Genomic DNA, 16328 nt, shown 5'->3' with positions numbered 1-16328 from the left:
ATTGGCAACCGTTGCCTTCTAAAGTTTGTGTATGCGACCTGACAGTCACTTATCCTCCGATTAGGGAGTCTTACTGGTATGAAATAGGTTGAGAACCACTGGGCTGGAAAAAGGTTGAAGACCCCTGCTCTAATTGGAAGCTTTGATGTTTTTTGGGGGGTGGACAGTAAGGTCTCGTGTTGGGTCAGGTCACAAGATGAGCCGTAACACTATAGCACCATGTGAAGGCTGTTTACACTGACAGCATAATGCCTCCATTCACACAACTCACTACTACTGACCTTATGCAGGAGCACGCTGCATGGGGCTAAATATAACACCTATGGCTTCTGTGTGTGTGTGTGTGTGTGTGTGTGTGTGTGTGTGTGTGTGTGTGTGTGTGTCTCTGTCTGTGTGTGCGTGCTAAAGTCTGACCGATAGATATATATCGTTGTTTTCGGGTGAAAACCTTGTATGTCCAAAACCGTTTATTTTGCATTTATCATTTTAAAAATGATTTAAACTAGTGAAAACAGCCGATCTACAAGCACACAAGGCCTAGCAGTGCACTGCGAGGCGTTGTGTGCTTCTAGATCTGCTGTTTTCACTACCTGTGTGACGGCCTTGTATGATGAAGCAGGGCTTTACTTCGCGAAAAAACGTACAAATTTGAAACTTGGAGATACAAGGTTTCTGCCCAACAGTGACAATAATAGGCCGATATATCAATAATTATTGGATTTTTTTTTAAACATACATAATTATCAGCAATTATGCAGCTGATTTGTCTGGATTTTCACTCCATACATATTTTGTCATTATAGGGGAAAATGTTCAGAAGGATTATTCAAAAATCAACACACCTACAAGCTCACAATGTGTCCTGACATGATCGGTCTTTACTTGTGTTTTAAAATGAATAAGATTGGCAGGAGAGCAGACCTGCAGTTTTCTGGGTGTTTGCTCTAGATTAAGAGGTGCATAAAAACTAAATGCTGCTTCCTCATGTTTATTCTTGGTTTTAGGAGCAGAAAGCAGACTACCTAAAAGTGTTTATAGAATGTTCCTTAGTTTATGTTTTGTCCTGAAACTGAATTTTTTACATGCATGGAGAAGAATGCCTTTAATCAAGTCTCATTCCATCAAAACAAAACATGCACAAAACTGACATCAGGTGGCCATGGTTTAGCAATAGTTTAACTGACATTATCATGCATGGAATGGAATGGAATGGAATGCATTTCATTTTGGTGGCGGATCGTCCCTAAACAACAGTGCAAAGTTACATGGCCAGTATATAGATGTACTCTGTTACAAGTAAAAGTCTGGAATTCAAATTGTACTTGAATAAAAGTATGAAAGTATTGGCATTAAAAGTACTTAAAGTACCAAAAGTACAAAATGTTTGAAAATAGCAGATCTACAAGCTCACAACGAGTCGCATCTAGGTATAAAATAGAGAAATAGTGGATTAATGTATGTTTTACAATGTCAATTTATATCTGCAAAGTAACTAGTAACTAAAGTTTTCAAATAAATGTAGTGGAGTAAAAGTACAATATTTGCCTCTGAGATGTAGTGGAGTAGAAGTAAAAGTACTGAAAACTGGAAATAATCAAGTAAAGTACAAATAACTGTACTTAATGTACTTAGTTACTTACACCACTGGTCACTTGACACTATTGAGTGGTGCCATTACAATATAATCACATTTCTACCAATTCTTCTGATTCCATACCTGAGTCACCTAAAACGAATGGTTGGAATGGATTCAGCACCCCCACAAACGTCCAGTTAGAAGCTCATATTGGCAAATGTATATTTTCCAGTTGTTCAAACCAGGTCTGCTCACCTTTGATTGGCTCCCACAAAGAGCAGAAGCATTTACCAGAGCAGAAGCATCAGCACTGGGCAACGTGGGTGAAAGATGGACCCATTCTCAACTTTGATTGGCTCCCATGGAGTTTCACCAAAGGAGGTGTTAGAGAAGACACCTTTATGAACACATTGGTGAAGAAAGCCATTCTTGTGCAGATGGCTAAAAAAGTTGGCATCATAATAATTGGCTAAAACCTTTTTTAGCCATCTGCAAAATAATTGCTTACCAATAGCGTTCTTAACCAATGTGTTCATAAAGGTTTCTTCTCACACCTCTCAATTACTTCCAACCGAACTCCTTTGGCTTTGGGAAAATTGGGAACCAATCAAAGTTGAGAAGACCTGGTGTGAAAAACTAGACAAAAATAAACTGTCCAATAGGGATGTCTAAGGCTGCACTCACACTGGAACGCACTGTGTTCAAAGTTCTGTGTTCAGTCAAAGTCTCATCCAAAAAATAATACATTTCCCACAATGCTTTGCGGACGTGGGCGGTTCCGCTTGAGGAGGAACCAGATATGGTATTTGGCCATGTAGTTCTTTTGGAGTTGTCATCGGGTGAAGGCAGAGTACCTTTTACTCAATACATTTTGAATTCCAGGCTTTTACTTGTAACAAAGTATTTGTATGTTTCAGTATGGATACTTTTATTTAAGCAATGAATTTGAGTATTTTTTCCACCACTGTATAAAGCTTACATTTTATTATGAATCATTTTATTATTAATCAATTGCATCTGTGTAGGCATCACTGTCACCATGTATGACATGCAAAGAAATATTTGTGATATTCATTGTTATTTTCAAATGTTTTACTGTGAAACACACTTAACTTTAATTTATTTATAATATTTTTCGTTCTGAAATGGAGGTTTCATGTCACTGCAGTGCAGACAGGCTCTGCTGCTGTGGAGTACAAACTACAAGTGAACACAACTGTGTGGGATTGCATCATGGCCTTTCTCTCCTATTGGTTGGCAGTTGAACCCTGCCCTTCTGTCTCATCAAGTGCAGCTTGTCTGCCCTCTAATGCTTGCCTACAACAGTCCCTGTGCGTGTTTTTTTTTTAATTTTTTAATTTTATTTTATTAAATCTTTATGCAAATATCATGACATACAAGACAATGTGTGCTTGTGTGCTTGTGCTTAAGCAACCACAGGACTCTCACTAGACTTCAAACCATGTGACTTCCATCCGGAATGCATTGTGCTGTCTCTGCCCCCCGCTCCCCCCACACAACTCTCACTAGACTTTGTGCCTGCAGGTGTGTGGGAAGCCTAACTAGGCGCTGGTTGTGGTGCTGAATCCATTCCATATGTGCAAGGAACCTATTTACTTCATCATTGGTGTGGGGAACAAGAAACGGATAATCAGAATGCACTTGGTAGATGCATTTCTGTTTTTTCAGTTGTTCTGATGCTTACACAAACATGGACATAGACTCTTAGATCACCTTTCAAAGTTAATGCCAAATTATATCGATTTCTATTTTACTTTATAGGAACCTCAATAATCTAAATATACCACTCAACAAAAAATATGTGAAAATTAAGGCTACCAATTTGATTGAAGCCTCCTGAAGCATGGCCAATTATCTGACCAGGGAGTCACTCTTACAAAAAAAAAGAAAAATGGTTGGAATGGATTCAGTACCCAAACGAGCAGTTAGATGTCACACAAGCTCATTGGCAAATGTATATTTTTCCAGTTGTTGAAACCAGGTCTTCTCACCTTTGATTGGCTCCCACAAAGTTTACCCATCCTCAACTTTGATTGGCTGCCACAGAGTTTCACCAGGAGTTCGGTTGGAAGTAATTCAGAGGTGTTAGAGGAGACACCTTTATGTGTTATTTTGAATATGGCTAAAAAAAAGTTGGCATCATAATAATTGGTAAAAATATGACTATAACGCTCGGGTGGCGCAGTGGTAAAGTCCCTGCCCACCACCATGGAGGTTGTTGGTTCAAAACCACTGTGGTGCAACCAGCTTTTTGGGTGTGAATGCAAACACAATTGGCCTGTGTTCCTGGGAGGGAAGCCAGGCGGGGAGGGTGATATTTGTCACAGCACTTGCTTTCAGCACTTTAAATAAGCACCTTTTCTGAAATTTTGCCTAGACTAAAAGGCTAAGCACAGGCGTTTTTGGTAGGGTCATAGTGTACTTAGGCCATTTTCTAAACTTTCCCTTCATACAATTCCTTGCGACTTTGTGTCTGTCATTCAGCACGTATTAAGGATACAAAATCAGCTGAGTTTGGTTTTGTTGCAATTAGTGGGAGGTTGACCCCCATTTTTGGAAAAAAATGCCTGGACTAGTAGGGGATATGGGGAGGTATGTAAGCTTGTCTTTCTATTTTGACCCTGTAAACAAACCCTTTTTCTTGAAAAATAAAATTAAAATAAAATAGTATAATGAAAAGAAGACTTAAAACTAGCGACTGAAAGCATAAAGTATGACAATGTTTACTAGAGGTATAAAAAAAAAATCCATGTTGGCTTCATATTCAAAACTAGATCCTGGCCAACCTGCATGGCCTGAGGATTCTGGTTACATACACCGGAATGGAAGAAAACAAATCTGGTACGGGCCGGGCTCTGGCATATCATGCATGCCCAAGTTCACACGTTCCTTATTATAAAGTGGTTTACAACCCTTTTCATATCAGGGTCCATTATTTATTCTGCATTTGAGCCACAGACCACCATTTCCTCTCAGACCCAAACCGTACATTATTTTGTTATCTTTGGATAAGATTTTGTAAGTCCAAGCTGTATTGATGTTGGTACCATAGGAGAGATAACAGGCACACGTTGATCACGTTGAAGTAATACTATGTTTAACAATAATGTAGCTCTTGAGAGAGTAAAATGAAACCGAATAGTTTATATTATATTTATATAAGATATAAGGGTCCAATGGTTACCAACTCTCTTTAGCTGGGAACCACCTGGAACCCCCTCAAGGACCACTGGTGGTCCCTCTACTCCGGTGAATCTAAATGAATCCATGAATCCTTTAGGTACTGTGGTCTCCCCTCCCCTCTCACTACTACAGCATGTGGGCCACGTCGGTTCGCAAGTGAACCTTTTTTTCCATGAACAATGCATGCCAAACGGCTCCAGTGCCTTCTATAACTACCTATTGTTAGATGCAGAGCCCTAGAGCCTTCCAAAGCCACAGTCGCTCACACTGAGGGCTGTGTTTATGGAGTCTATATGTGCCCTGGTTAACCCCGGTGCCCAACAGGAAGCACACATAGACACGGTCCCTCATTAAAGACACATTGACTCGCTGCTCATTTAACCTGTGAGCGCAAAACAACAGGAAGCTGAAAACGGCACCGTTGGCAAAACATACTCATTTTGTTTTGACTCATTTTGTGTCGCGGACCCGTTTTCATGGGTAGGTTTTAAACCACGTAAACACACTAGACTTAGTAAACTGGACCCGAGTTAGCTCTGTACTTCTTGTACCTCTTTTTGTCGTCTATCAAAATTATCCCATCTACTCTGGATATTGGCTATTTCTGGCTATAGTATTTATTATTATCCCCAGAATAAGGATTCAAGTGGTTAACCGCTAGTATTCTTCATAGAGAACAGCAAGCTCACAACAGCAAGCTTGTAGATCGCCAATTTTGTGCCAATAGATTTGGTGTAGTGGGGGGGAAAGAGCCAAAATACAGAGCCGACCCTGGCCACTAAGTATTATTTTAATTGGAGGTTTAAGTGGTTAAACTTGTCTAATTTACTTTTCCCCCTCCTACTATTTTCAGAAATGTTCAAAGGAAAATGTAAAACTAATTTCAGAAATTTAGAAATGGTGAAAAGAGCAGACCTACAAGCTCACATCGTGTTGATATTTTCTTATGAATTAGTAAGTGTTTAATTCAATAAATTAAGTTGAAAAAGTGTTCCTCGGAGAGTCGGAGCACAGGTCTCCGCCAGGACAGGTTGAGTCAATGTTCGGAATTTGCCAGTCAGGATGGAATATGAAAAATCTGACAGATCCGTCTTGATCACTTGACTGTGTACCCATTTGCGTGATGTTTTAAGTAAGTCTATAGAAGTACTGTCAAAAATGTGATCAGCAAAGATTTGCCTCCTGGTGGCCCAAGTGAAAAATTAAGGGCAGAGGTTCTGCTCTGGCATCCAGGGAGTGTGTGTGTGCACAGTTTTGCTGCAATCAAGCCAACAGAGCTGGAGATTAGCTGTCCACACACACACCGACACACACACACACACACACACACACACACACACACCCCGACACACACACACACACACACACACACACACACACCCCGACACACACACACACACACACACACCCCGACACCAGGCAGAGACAATAATGAGTTTTTGTAAGTTTGGGTTGGTGTCGGGAGAGACAGACTTTCTCTTCTGGGCCTAGTGCTGAAAACATCGATCTGGCTTCTTCAACAATAACTGGACAGGACTTCAGACTGTCTGACAACACTGTAGTGGCATCAAATGTCAATATTTGATGTTTACTGTCACACAAGGTTTGACAGTCACACAGTCCCTGAACAACAACATAAAAAGTGTCTTCTTAAACCTGCACCATGCGACTTTCTACCCCGGACTTGAACCCGGTTTCACCCGGTGCTGAGTCTTTTTTGCATTGAGCTAATAGAGGCTACCTGCTTGTAATCTTGACCTTCAGGTAAAAATGTGTGTCAAACCAGTAACAGGATTAGGTGTCAAAAGTCACGTCTCACCTAGACACAGGATCTGTGTCTAGGCAGTGAAGGACCAGTGAAGGACCTTCACTGCTTTTTAGAACTTGTTTTTAAATTGTATGTGACAAATAAAGGTTGATTGATTGATTGATTGAAATGTCTCAATAGAAGACAAAATACAACCACCCCAATTGTATAAGTTATACAGTTATTGTGACCGTCAGGTCGCAGTTACTATCAACCTCCACCGGCTGTCAGTCAGTCAGTCAGTCAGTCACACGTCACACTTTTCCCCTTCGCATATCTCCGCCACCGTTACCCCGATCCATGCCAAACTTTGCACACACACTCCTTGGCTTCAAAACCACTACCTCCACCCACCCATTTCTCACATGGCCCTCTTCTAGCGCCACCATGAGGCCGATTCTTGCAAAACACATTTTTGGACACTGCTCCTACAAATTTTGCCCTAAAATCACACAAATCCGTACATAGTATGTCTAGAGTCATGTGATCAACATGTATCTGTCACATTTAGCGCCACCTTCAGGGCGATTTTTTAAACACATTTTTGGACACTGCTCCTACAGATTTTGCTCTAAAATCATACAAAGCAGTACACAGTATGTCTACAGTCATGTCATCAACATGGATCTGTCCAATTTAGCGCCACCATCAAGCCGATTTTTACATGCGACCTGACGGTCGCTTATCTCCCGATTTAGGGAGTCTTGCTGGTTCATTAAAAAAAAGTGACAAAGGCTTTAAGTTCTTGAGGTTTTACAGCTTTAGAAGCAGGAACATGACAAGTAGGCTACCGTAGTTAGACCTGGGCTTATATCACATGTACTGTACTGTATCTTACTGTCCACTGGCATACAATGCTTTTTCGCTGTTGAAAACAATGATACATGTTCCCTTGTGGAAAACAGGAACCTTAGTCAGACGGCTCATGTTATGTTCCAACTAACAGATGGTCACAAAGCAGATGTCTGTCAGGTTTTCATTTCATTTTGTACTTCCGCGAAATCATCCGGTAATAATGAGATGGTCACCAAACCGGTTCAACTTCTTACATGGGATCTAAAATGTGCTTTCATTATGTGTCTACGTGTCTTTTTCATTTCAAAGACACCCCCGTTTGATGAGCATTTTAATTTTTTCCTTTTTCTCCTTGTACATATAGTGTTTTGTATTTGTTGATGACATGTATTATTGTGTAATTTCTTATACTATGTTGATGAATTGAATACATTGGACCACAATGGAAACAAGTGCCCAAGATCTTTTGTGTGTGTGTGTGTGTGTGTGTGTGTGTGTGTGTGTGTGTGTGTGTGTGTGTGTGTGTGTGTGTGTGTGTGTAGGAGATAAAAATCTCCTAGTGAACGTTCCTGCTGTCATTACCATGCATCCTCCATTTGGTAAACAAAGCAACACATGAATTTGATTGGCTATCACCGGGGGAAATCGCGCTCTTTCGAACGACCATCATTTCGACCGGAGGGTTAGCGACTCACTCCACGGAGGTTAGGGTTAGGGTGAGGGTTAGTTGGGTGTCGAAAATGACATGTAGTAACAGCGACAAGCTCCCCTATCACCGACGATGTCGCCCAAAAGATAAACTATTTTCATGTTTTTGGGCAACGTTCCTCTGCCCAATTGTCAACCATCGCCTCATCGCCTGCTATCACCAGTAGTTGCCGGGTCCCATTGACAAATAACACACTTTCGGAAAATACGGCCGACCGTCGCCCGCTGTTAAAACACACTGTTAGAGATGGTTGGACCAGGTGTGACGTATTCCAGACACTGAGAAAACTATTCACCCACCGTCACTAAGGCAGCGCAAAGTGAACTCTGAGTGTATGTAGAATCCGTTGGAATGTGTGTCACTGACAAGGTTTTGACATTGCAATGACAATCTAGCGAAGTGCCAAAGGCAGGGCCTGTGAAGTTCTGAGATGGCACATCTGTATGCGTGTGTGGTTGTGCGTGCGCGAGAGAGAGTGAGAGAGAGAGTCTGGGAGACTGTTGTGTTCTGCCTCCAGCAGTTTCTCATCCCGGCGGTGCCTTTCAATTAGCGTCTGATTACCTCCTGAACAAAAACAACAGGTGAGGATGTGGCACAACAGCCACAATCACGGCTTTGAAATCCTGGCTGGGAAAGAAGCTATGTGTGTGCCCTGAGGCACGGTCGCATCATCTCACCCACCTGTAGCTTGTAGATCTGCTATTTCCACTGTTGTTGTATGAAAAAAATGCATGAATATTTTTCAACGTGGAAACACAAAATCATTGCGGTTAACGCAAATCATTGCGAAGAGACGATTATATAATATTTATGGCGTGTCAAGAACACTTTCAACCTGGCGTTCAAATAGAAAGTATGTGCGCGCGCACACACACACACACACACACACACACACACACACACACACACACACACACACACACACACACACACACACACACACACACACACACACACACACACACACACACACACACACACACACACACACACACACACACACACAGTCTTTCTGGACTGGGTAAGATCCCATTTCAAACGATGTTTACTAAATTGTGTGCAACCATATTTCTTAGTATTACAGATAGTCGTCGTTGACACAGCAATGACCCAACAATAACAATTACTACTTAATTCATGTCATCTGTGTTTCTCAGAAAGTTGTGACACAAAGTTGTCGTGATCTCATAAATCAGCATTTGCGTGACGTGCATCAAAGCTCCACACACACTCCACTGGGCTTGTATATTAAATAAACAGCAGTAAATTAAGCACTCAGCTTGTGAGATTAAATTAAATCAGTAATCTAGGCCAGTGGTTCTCAAAGTGTGGTCCCCCAAGGGACCACACTTTGACATGAGGGAGTTAAAGGGGGTCCCCAGCAATATGATCAACAATTTTAACCCTATTTTATACTTGGCTATATTTGAAAAATATCGATTTTCATTTACATTTAAAAAATAAAAATGTTCAACAAATGTTGCAAAGTGTAAATTTAAAATTTAGATTATTAATAATGAATCATGAATCATGATGTATGTCTGGCCCAACCTGGCCGAGTTCCACTATCAATGCCTGCATGCGCGATGACATCACACACGCGATACGCTGCCTTGACCGCAGCCAACATGTTGTCTAGGCAGAGGCGTTCTAAAGTTGGCTGTATTTCACGGCAATGTGCATGTTAATGTCACACTGTCACTGGCTGCACCTGTGTGCTGTGCTAGTTTTGATAATGAGACGTCAGCTTTCCTATATTCAGTTGTTAACAGTTACTCAAGCTCACTGCATGGACGGACGTGTCTCCCTGTTCTGTGTCTGAGCTAGAGAGTGCCCTAAAAAGTTTGTTTTCAAACCGCCGCCTCCCACGTTCTGACTGCCATGAGTGCCGTCATTACTGACACAAAACGAGCTGTCTGCTAAATGCTCCCCTATCACATGTGCAAGAAAGAAAATATTGTAAATCCCTTGATCGGAACTATAGAAGACAGTACAGCAGAGCAGCAGCTCTACAAGGAAGCACAAAGTACACTGTAAAAAATAACGTTATGCCTTCACGTTCTGACCATGGCAAAAACGGGACATTGGATGAGCCATTTTAATCGTGATTAACTCCAGGATTGGAGTGCGATTAAAAATATTAATCGATGCCCACCTCTAACATATTTATAAATATTTCTTTTTTTCTTTCTTTTTCAAAAGGTTGAAAGTTCGAAATATTTGAAATGCGTATCAATGTGAACATGTGTGAGAAACACAGAAGGCAGCAGAGGAAGAATGTCACATTAAAATGAACCCAGAAAATATGAAGCGCTGGACACCAACACATCGAGACATTATGTGGTCAGCAACCCAACCCAACAGATCCTGTTCCTCCCTCAGGGTGTGTGTGTGTGTGTGTGTGTGTGTGTGTGTGCGTGTGTGTGTGTGTGTGTGTATGCGCGCGAGCGAAAGAGCAAGCGAAAGAGGGAACCCCTTCTCTGCCTTTCATGTGTAATGAATATATTCTGTCAGAGGTTGAGATATGGACAAAGAGTCTAGAGAGCAAGAGATAAGAGAACGTGCATGTGACCGACACACACAGACACGCACTTGCGCGCAGTAACAAGATCTCCTTTAATCATTGTTGACCTGATATCCATGTAATACACATTTTCACAACTTTCTACGTCTGCAAGCGCACACGTTTCCTAACATGTTATCAAGTTCTTTTTATTCAAAATGAAAACTGTAGATTGTCTCTTTTCGCCGGGTGACACCATGGTACATCGAGGTATAAAGCGGGGCTTAACCTCCCCAGTCTGGGAACCCATCCACCCATGGACCCTTGAAGTCGAAGCCCCTTCAAGTCAGTGTTGTAAAGTAATTAAGTACAATTACTGAAGTACTGTACTTAAGTAAAATTTTGAGGTTCTTTTACTTTAATGGATAATTTCCATTTTCCAATACTTTTACTTATACTACTACTACTTTTTTCATTTCCTTCTTAGAATTGCTAAATAAAAGGCACAAATACTTAGTTTCCATACAATCAAGTATTTGCACTGCAAAACGATTCGATACCCATTATCTGCATTGTAAAACGATACTGATACGATAAAAAGCCAAAACGGTACGAGATATGCTTTTGCATATCGATATAGTAGATCATTGCAAATTAAAATCTATTTTTTGATTCAGTTGCTATATCGTTACACCCCTAGTTATCAAGTACTGCGACGCGTTGTGAGCTTGAAGGTCTGCCATTTTCAATATTTTCACCAAAAGGCCGTTTAAGAAATGTCAGCCCCTGCCTCTCTAACATTCTCTGCACGTGCTCACCTAGCACCATGGTCATGTAGCGCTCCTCCACGCCGGCCTCCAGCAGCAGAGGGGGGACGTAGGTGATGCCGGCCGCCACACAGATCTCCAGCCCACAGGTCAGGGAGTTGAGCAGGACCAGTCGCCACTGAGCCCTCCATCCGGGCATCGTTGCTGCACCGCCTCTCCTCTCCTCTGGGACGGCGGCGGGGTGGCGGGGGGAGGAGGAGGAGGAGCAGGGGGGGACCCCCGGGGAGGAGGAAGAGGAGCAACGAGGACACGTGCACGTCTCAGATGACCTGCAGGGGCCATGGTCTCCTCTGCATTATGGATCTGTAGGGGCACAGGGGAGGATGGCAGGTTATGATGGCATCCTTACAACCAGAATCATAATCAAGTTTTATCGTTACTTCCATAATAGTCCATGGGTCATACGAGATGTCAGTATCCGAAAGGTGGCAGCAAAGGTTACCATGCATTTTTGAAAAGCTCTATATCTGTAGATTATATTTTGGTATGATAACCCTTTCTGAGACACAGCTAAATTGGTGTTACCTTGGGCTAACACGCCCCCCACAAAAGTGTGAAAAGTGATGACTCATCACTTTTGATCATAGTCTTGTGGGGCCGTTTTTAGCTCAAGGAATGTTTTTGGTGCAAAACAGATGCGTGCAATGTATTCAGAATCATGAAAAAACCCTAGTTTGACCCCTCATATGCTACTTAAAGCAGATTAATTCTTTGCTTTTTCCCCCTGTATAGTAAAGTTAATGGGACACCAACTCTAGCGGCTGATAACACCAATTTAGCTGTGTCTCAGAAAGGGTTATCATACCAAAATAATAATAATAATAGTAATAAACTACAGATATAGAGCTTTTCAAAAATGCATGGTAACCTTTGCCACCTTTCGGATACTGACATCTCGTATAGCCCATGGACTATAATGGGAGCAAAAAATGCCGTTCTCCGCAGCTCATGGGGCTTCTCACATTTAAAAAAAGAAAAACAGCAGACACATTCAAAAGAGGCAAAGCCATTTAAAAACACTAAAAAGTAGAAAGAGAGCAGACAACATTGGGAGAAAAAAAGAAGTGCTGATGCATTCAAAGTGCAATATAATTGCAGTACTATTCAAGAGTGCCATTCGTCTCAAGATGTTGGTTTTGGGGCCAGTGTATGGCCAGTGTTCAGGGTTCTGATGAGAACCAGAGAACGCTTCCAAGAATCTAGAATGGAACCGGCTAGAAACAAAGTTGTTTTATTAAGTGCCATCTAACAACCCTATTTTAAGTAGTTTTGCGTGGCCAGACTGTTGACTCCCACAAACTGCAAATGATCCCATCATACAGTCTCCTTGATGCAGTATAGCGATAACAAGTCCTACTGGAAGCATTGTGTCTTCTTTCAGTATTTGTCGGGCGTTATTTTGTCTTTCTCTGGTGGTGTTGGCGTTACTTCCATGATGTTTTCAAATGTTTGGGATAACCCATGTGTTATGCCAGTTTTAATCATTCCAATATGAATTAGCCATCTAAAAATAAAGGCCTTTTTTTCACTAGAAGAGTGCCTTGGTTTCTTTTTCCTTAGTTGCTATATATATGGCCTGTATTGGGTTTGGGTTCAAATAAACTAGGATGAGCATTTGCCAGTACTTTGTATTTCATCACCTCGTGTAGAGTTTTATAGCAGCCAAATGGATTAAAAATGATGTTCAGTTGCCAACCTACAAAAAGGAGAGAATCTCCACAGCAAGATCCTATCTACACACATTCTCGGAGAATACTTTCAGCGTGTGCACGTGCGTGTGTGAGTGTGTGAGAGAGAGAGACTATGATATATAGTGCTCATCTCAAACGGGGGACATCTCAGCCCCATCCTCTCAGCAAAGAGAAGGTGTTAAGAGACACAGCTTCATGTTTAGGTGTGAAACATCTCCATGGATGTCCTGTCCATCTGTTATGTCCACAAACACGCAGACGCGCACACACACACACACACACACACACACACACACACACACACACACACACACACACACACACACACACACACACACACACACACACACACACACACACACACACACACACACACACACACACACACACACACACACACACACACACACCTTTATGTAGTGAATTAAATTCATTCCCCTCACACATGTATGGAAATTACATCGTGCGCAGAATTCTAAATTCATTCAAAATGACCGCTCAACATTTTGAGTGGTGCCAGCCGCTTCAACAACTGACCGTGTGTGTATGTCTGTTCATACTTCTGTCCGTATCAGTACGGCCTGAACAGCTGCAATACCGCTGGGTGACCAACATTCAAGTGGCGCTGTTGAGCAGCCTTGAAGTGTCTGCAGTGATACTGTATTTTCCGTTTTCTTGGAACAAGTGAAGCATGAATTAAAATCGGATTGGATACTGACCGTCTCTTCGGGCTATGGGATGTAAACTCTAGTGTCAATCTGCCATCCAGTCCTACATTTTTAATAACGTAAACAAGTTTATTTTAAAAGGCCATTGATGGCTTGTCGGAACTAATAAGGGTAATGCTTTACAAACGTCACAAATTAAACGTTCAACTTGTAGCTGTTGTAAACATAATTATTACAGACAAGTCACCATTGTTCTTTAAGCGCTCCGCTACGCAGGCTGCTATGACAACCAGCTGCATTGAGGGGATGCTATATGAAGTGGAAAAACAAAGTACCTGCTACCAAGAGCGACTTCACACACCCCTGTGGTGTGTGTGTGTGTGTGTGTGTGTGTGTGTGTGTGTGTGTGTGTGTGTGTGTGTGTGTGTGTGTGTGTGTGTGTGCGCGTACGTGCGAGAGTGCACGCCTACAATTATAGTAGCATTTGAGAAATAACACATTTTGAGGATAAGTATTATTTTCCTGGTCCAAATTATTAATAATTAGATTTTGTCTTAAAAATTAGGAAGAGATTCAGGTTGGGGTTAGGATTAGACATGTAGTGGTTAGATTTGGGGATTTAAGGGTTAAAGTTCCAGTGTGCCTGATTTATAGTTAGTTGTGTACCAGTGTTGTACACCGAAAATAGCAGATTTACAACATAACGTTTTAGTGTGTGCGTTTGCGCGTGCATACATGTGTGTTTATTCCTGTCTCCTGTCCATTGGCTTGTGTCTGTCCAGGGCAGGGGTGTCACAAGGGGGGGAAAGTGGGACTGAGTTACCAGGGCCCAAGGTGGAAGGGCCTTGATTATTTTAGACTTTAGCAATTGAAAAAAATAGCAAATATAGAAGCTCACAGCACGGCACAGAGTGCCGCGCTGCGAGCTTGTAGATCTGCTATTTTTGAAACGTCGTGAAAATGTGTGCAAATCTCTGAATACATGTATTTTTTAAGCGAACATTTGTAACTCAAATTTTGCTTCTGGGGTGTCCCTGGAACTAAATATTTAGAGATGGCCGTGGCCAAATACATATCAAATACATATTTTGGGGGTCCTTGACATGAAAAAGTCTGAGCACCACTGACATAGAAAAAATAATAATAATAATCAAAGACTTGCACACATTTTCACGATTTTTGCAAAAATAGCGGATCTATATCTGCTATTGTTCAATAGTTAAAGCACAAAATAATGTGTTCCCACTAGTCTAAATGGGTCTAAACTCTAAACCCCCTCCCCCTATGAAGAACATTCATGGGGGGCCCACAGTGAATCCTTGTACCTAGGGCCCAGAATTTGGTGTGACACCCCTGGTCCTGGGCCCCAGAGGTCAGCCTGGTCATTCTAAGAGGAACTCCTTTGACATCTCTGCCCACGACTGGTTATGCTTTCATGCTCGTGAATGGCTCTGAACCCCCCCCCCAGGCCGACCCCCTGCCAGGCCTTCCCTTCCCTTCCCACCACACACAGAAGGGCTGTGGTGGAAAAAAGTACTCAAATGTTTTACTGGAGTAAAAGTATCAATTCTGCAGTGTAGAAATACCCTGTTAGGGTGCCCTCACACCAAAATACCTAGAGTGGAATCCGCCAATGCATTTCAATGAGAATGGAGCGTATTTTGCAGAAATCCTCTGCTGGCATGAAACCGCTTCACTCTCATTGAAATGCATTGGCGGAACGCGGATTCCACTCTCATAGGTATTTTGGTGTGTGGGCACCCTTAGGCTGAAGCCACACCAAAATACCTAGAGTGGAATCCGCCAATGCATTTCAATGAGAATGGAGTTTCATGCCAGTAGAGGATTTCTGCAAAAAACACTCCATTCTTATTGAATGGAGCGGATTCCACTCTAGCTATTTTGTTGTGGCTGCAGCCTTACAAGTAAAAGTCCCGAATTCAAAATGTGTTTGAGTAAAAGTACAAAAGTATTGGTATGAAAATGTATTTAAAGTACCAAAAGTAGAAAGCACTCGTTGTGCAGAATGTCCCATTTGAAGAAATATTTCGAAAATAGCAGATCTGAAGCTCACGATGTGTCGCATCGCGACTCATTGTGAGCTTGAAGAACTGCCATTTAAGAATGGCTAAAATGTATATAGGATTGAGGTGGTTAATGTATGTTTTGTAATAATAATCCAAATCTACAAAGTAACTAGTAACTGAAGTTGTCAAATATTGTAGTGGAGCAAAAGTACAATATTTGCCTCTGAGATATAGTAGAGTAGAAGTAAAAGTACTGACATTTTGAAATACTCCATTAAAATAAAGATACCTCAAAATTGTACTTAAGTACAGTACCAAAGTAAATGTAGTTAGTTACTTTACACCACTGGAGAAGGGCCCCCGACGGCACCAATAGAGAGATGTGATTTGTCTACACAGGCGGTAGCAGAGCCCACAGAGCGGCTGGCCAGATGCCTGGAGTCGCTGCCGGGTCAGATTCCAGGGTTTTGTCAAATTGAATGGTTTGCTGAAAGTCTGCTTGACCCAAACACTGGTGGTTT

General features: G+C 41.9%; 1 protein-coding gene across 1 annotated transcript in view; it reads right to left on the bottom strand.

The window, feature by feature from the left end:
- LOC308293556 (solute carrier family 45 member 3) overlaps positions 1-16328 on the bottom strand; it is an 82556-nt gene that overhangs the window by 19128 nt on the left and 47100 nt on the right. The window contains exon 2 of the mRNA XM_080736128.1: positions 11413-11724. Within this exon, the coding sequence (XP_080592254.1) occupies positions 11413-11560 (148 nt within the window). The 5' untranslated portion in view covers positions 11561-11724. The remainder of the gene's footprint in view (positions 1-11412; positions 11725-16328) is intronic.

The sequence above is a fragment of the Nannobrachium achirus genome (assembly GCF_963921795.1).
Source record: "Nannobrachium achirus genome assembly, chromosome: 11".
NCBI classification, from domain to species: Eukaryota; Metazoa; Chordata; class Actinopteri; order Myctophiformes; family Myctophidae; genus Nannobrachium; species Nannobrachium achirus.
Note: the sequence above shows the minus strand (reverse complement) of the source record. Positions and strands in the feature narration are given on the sequence as shown.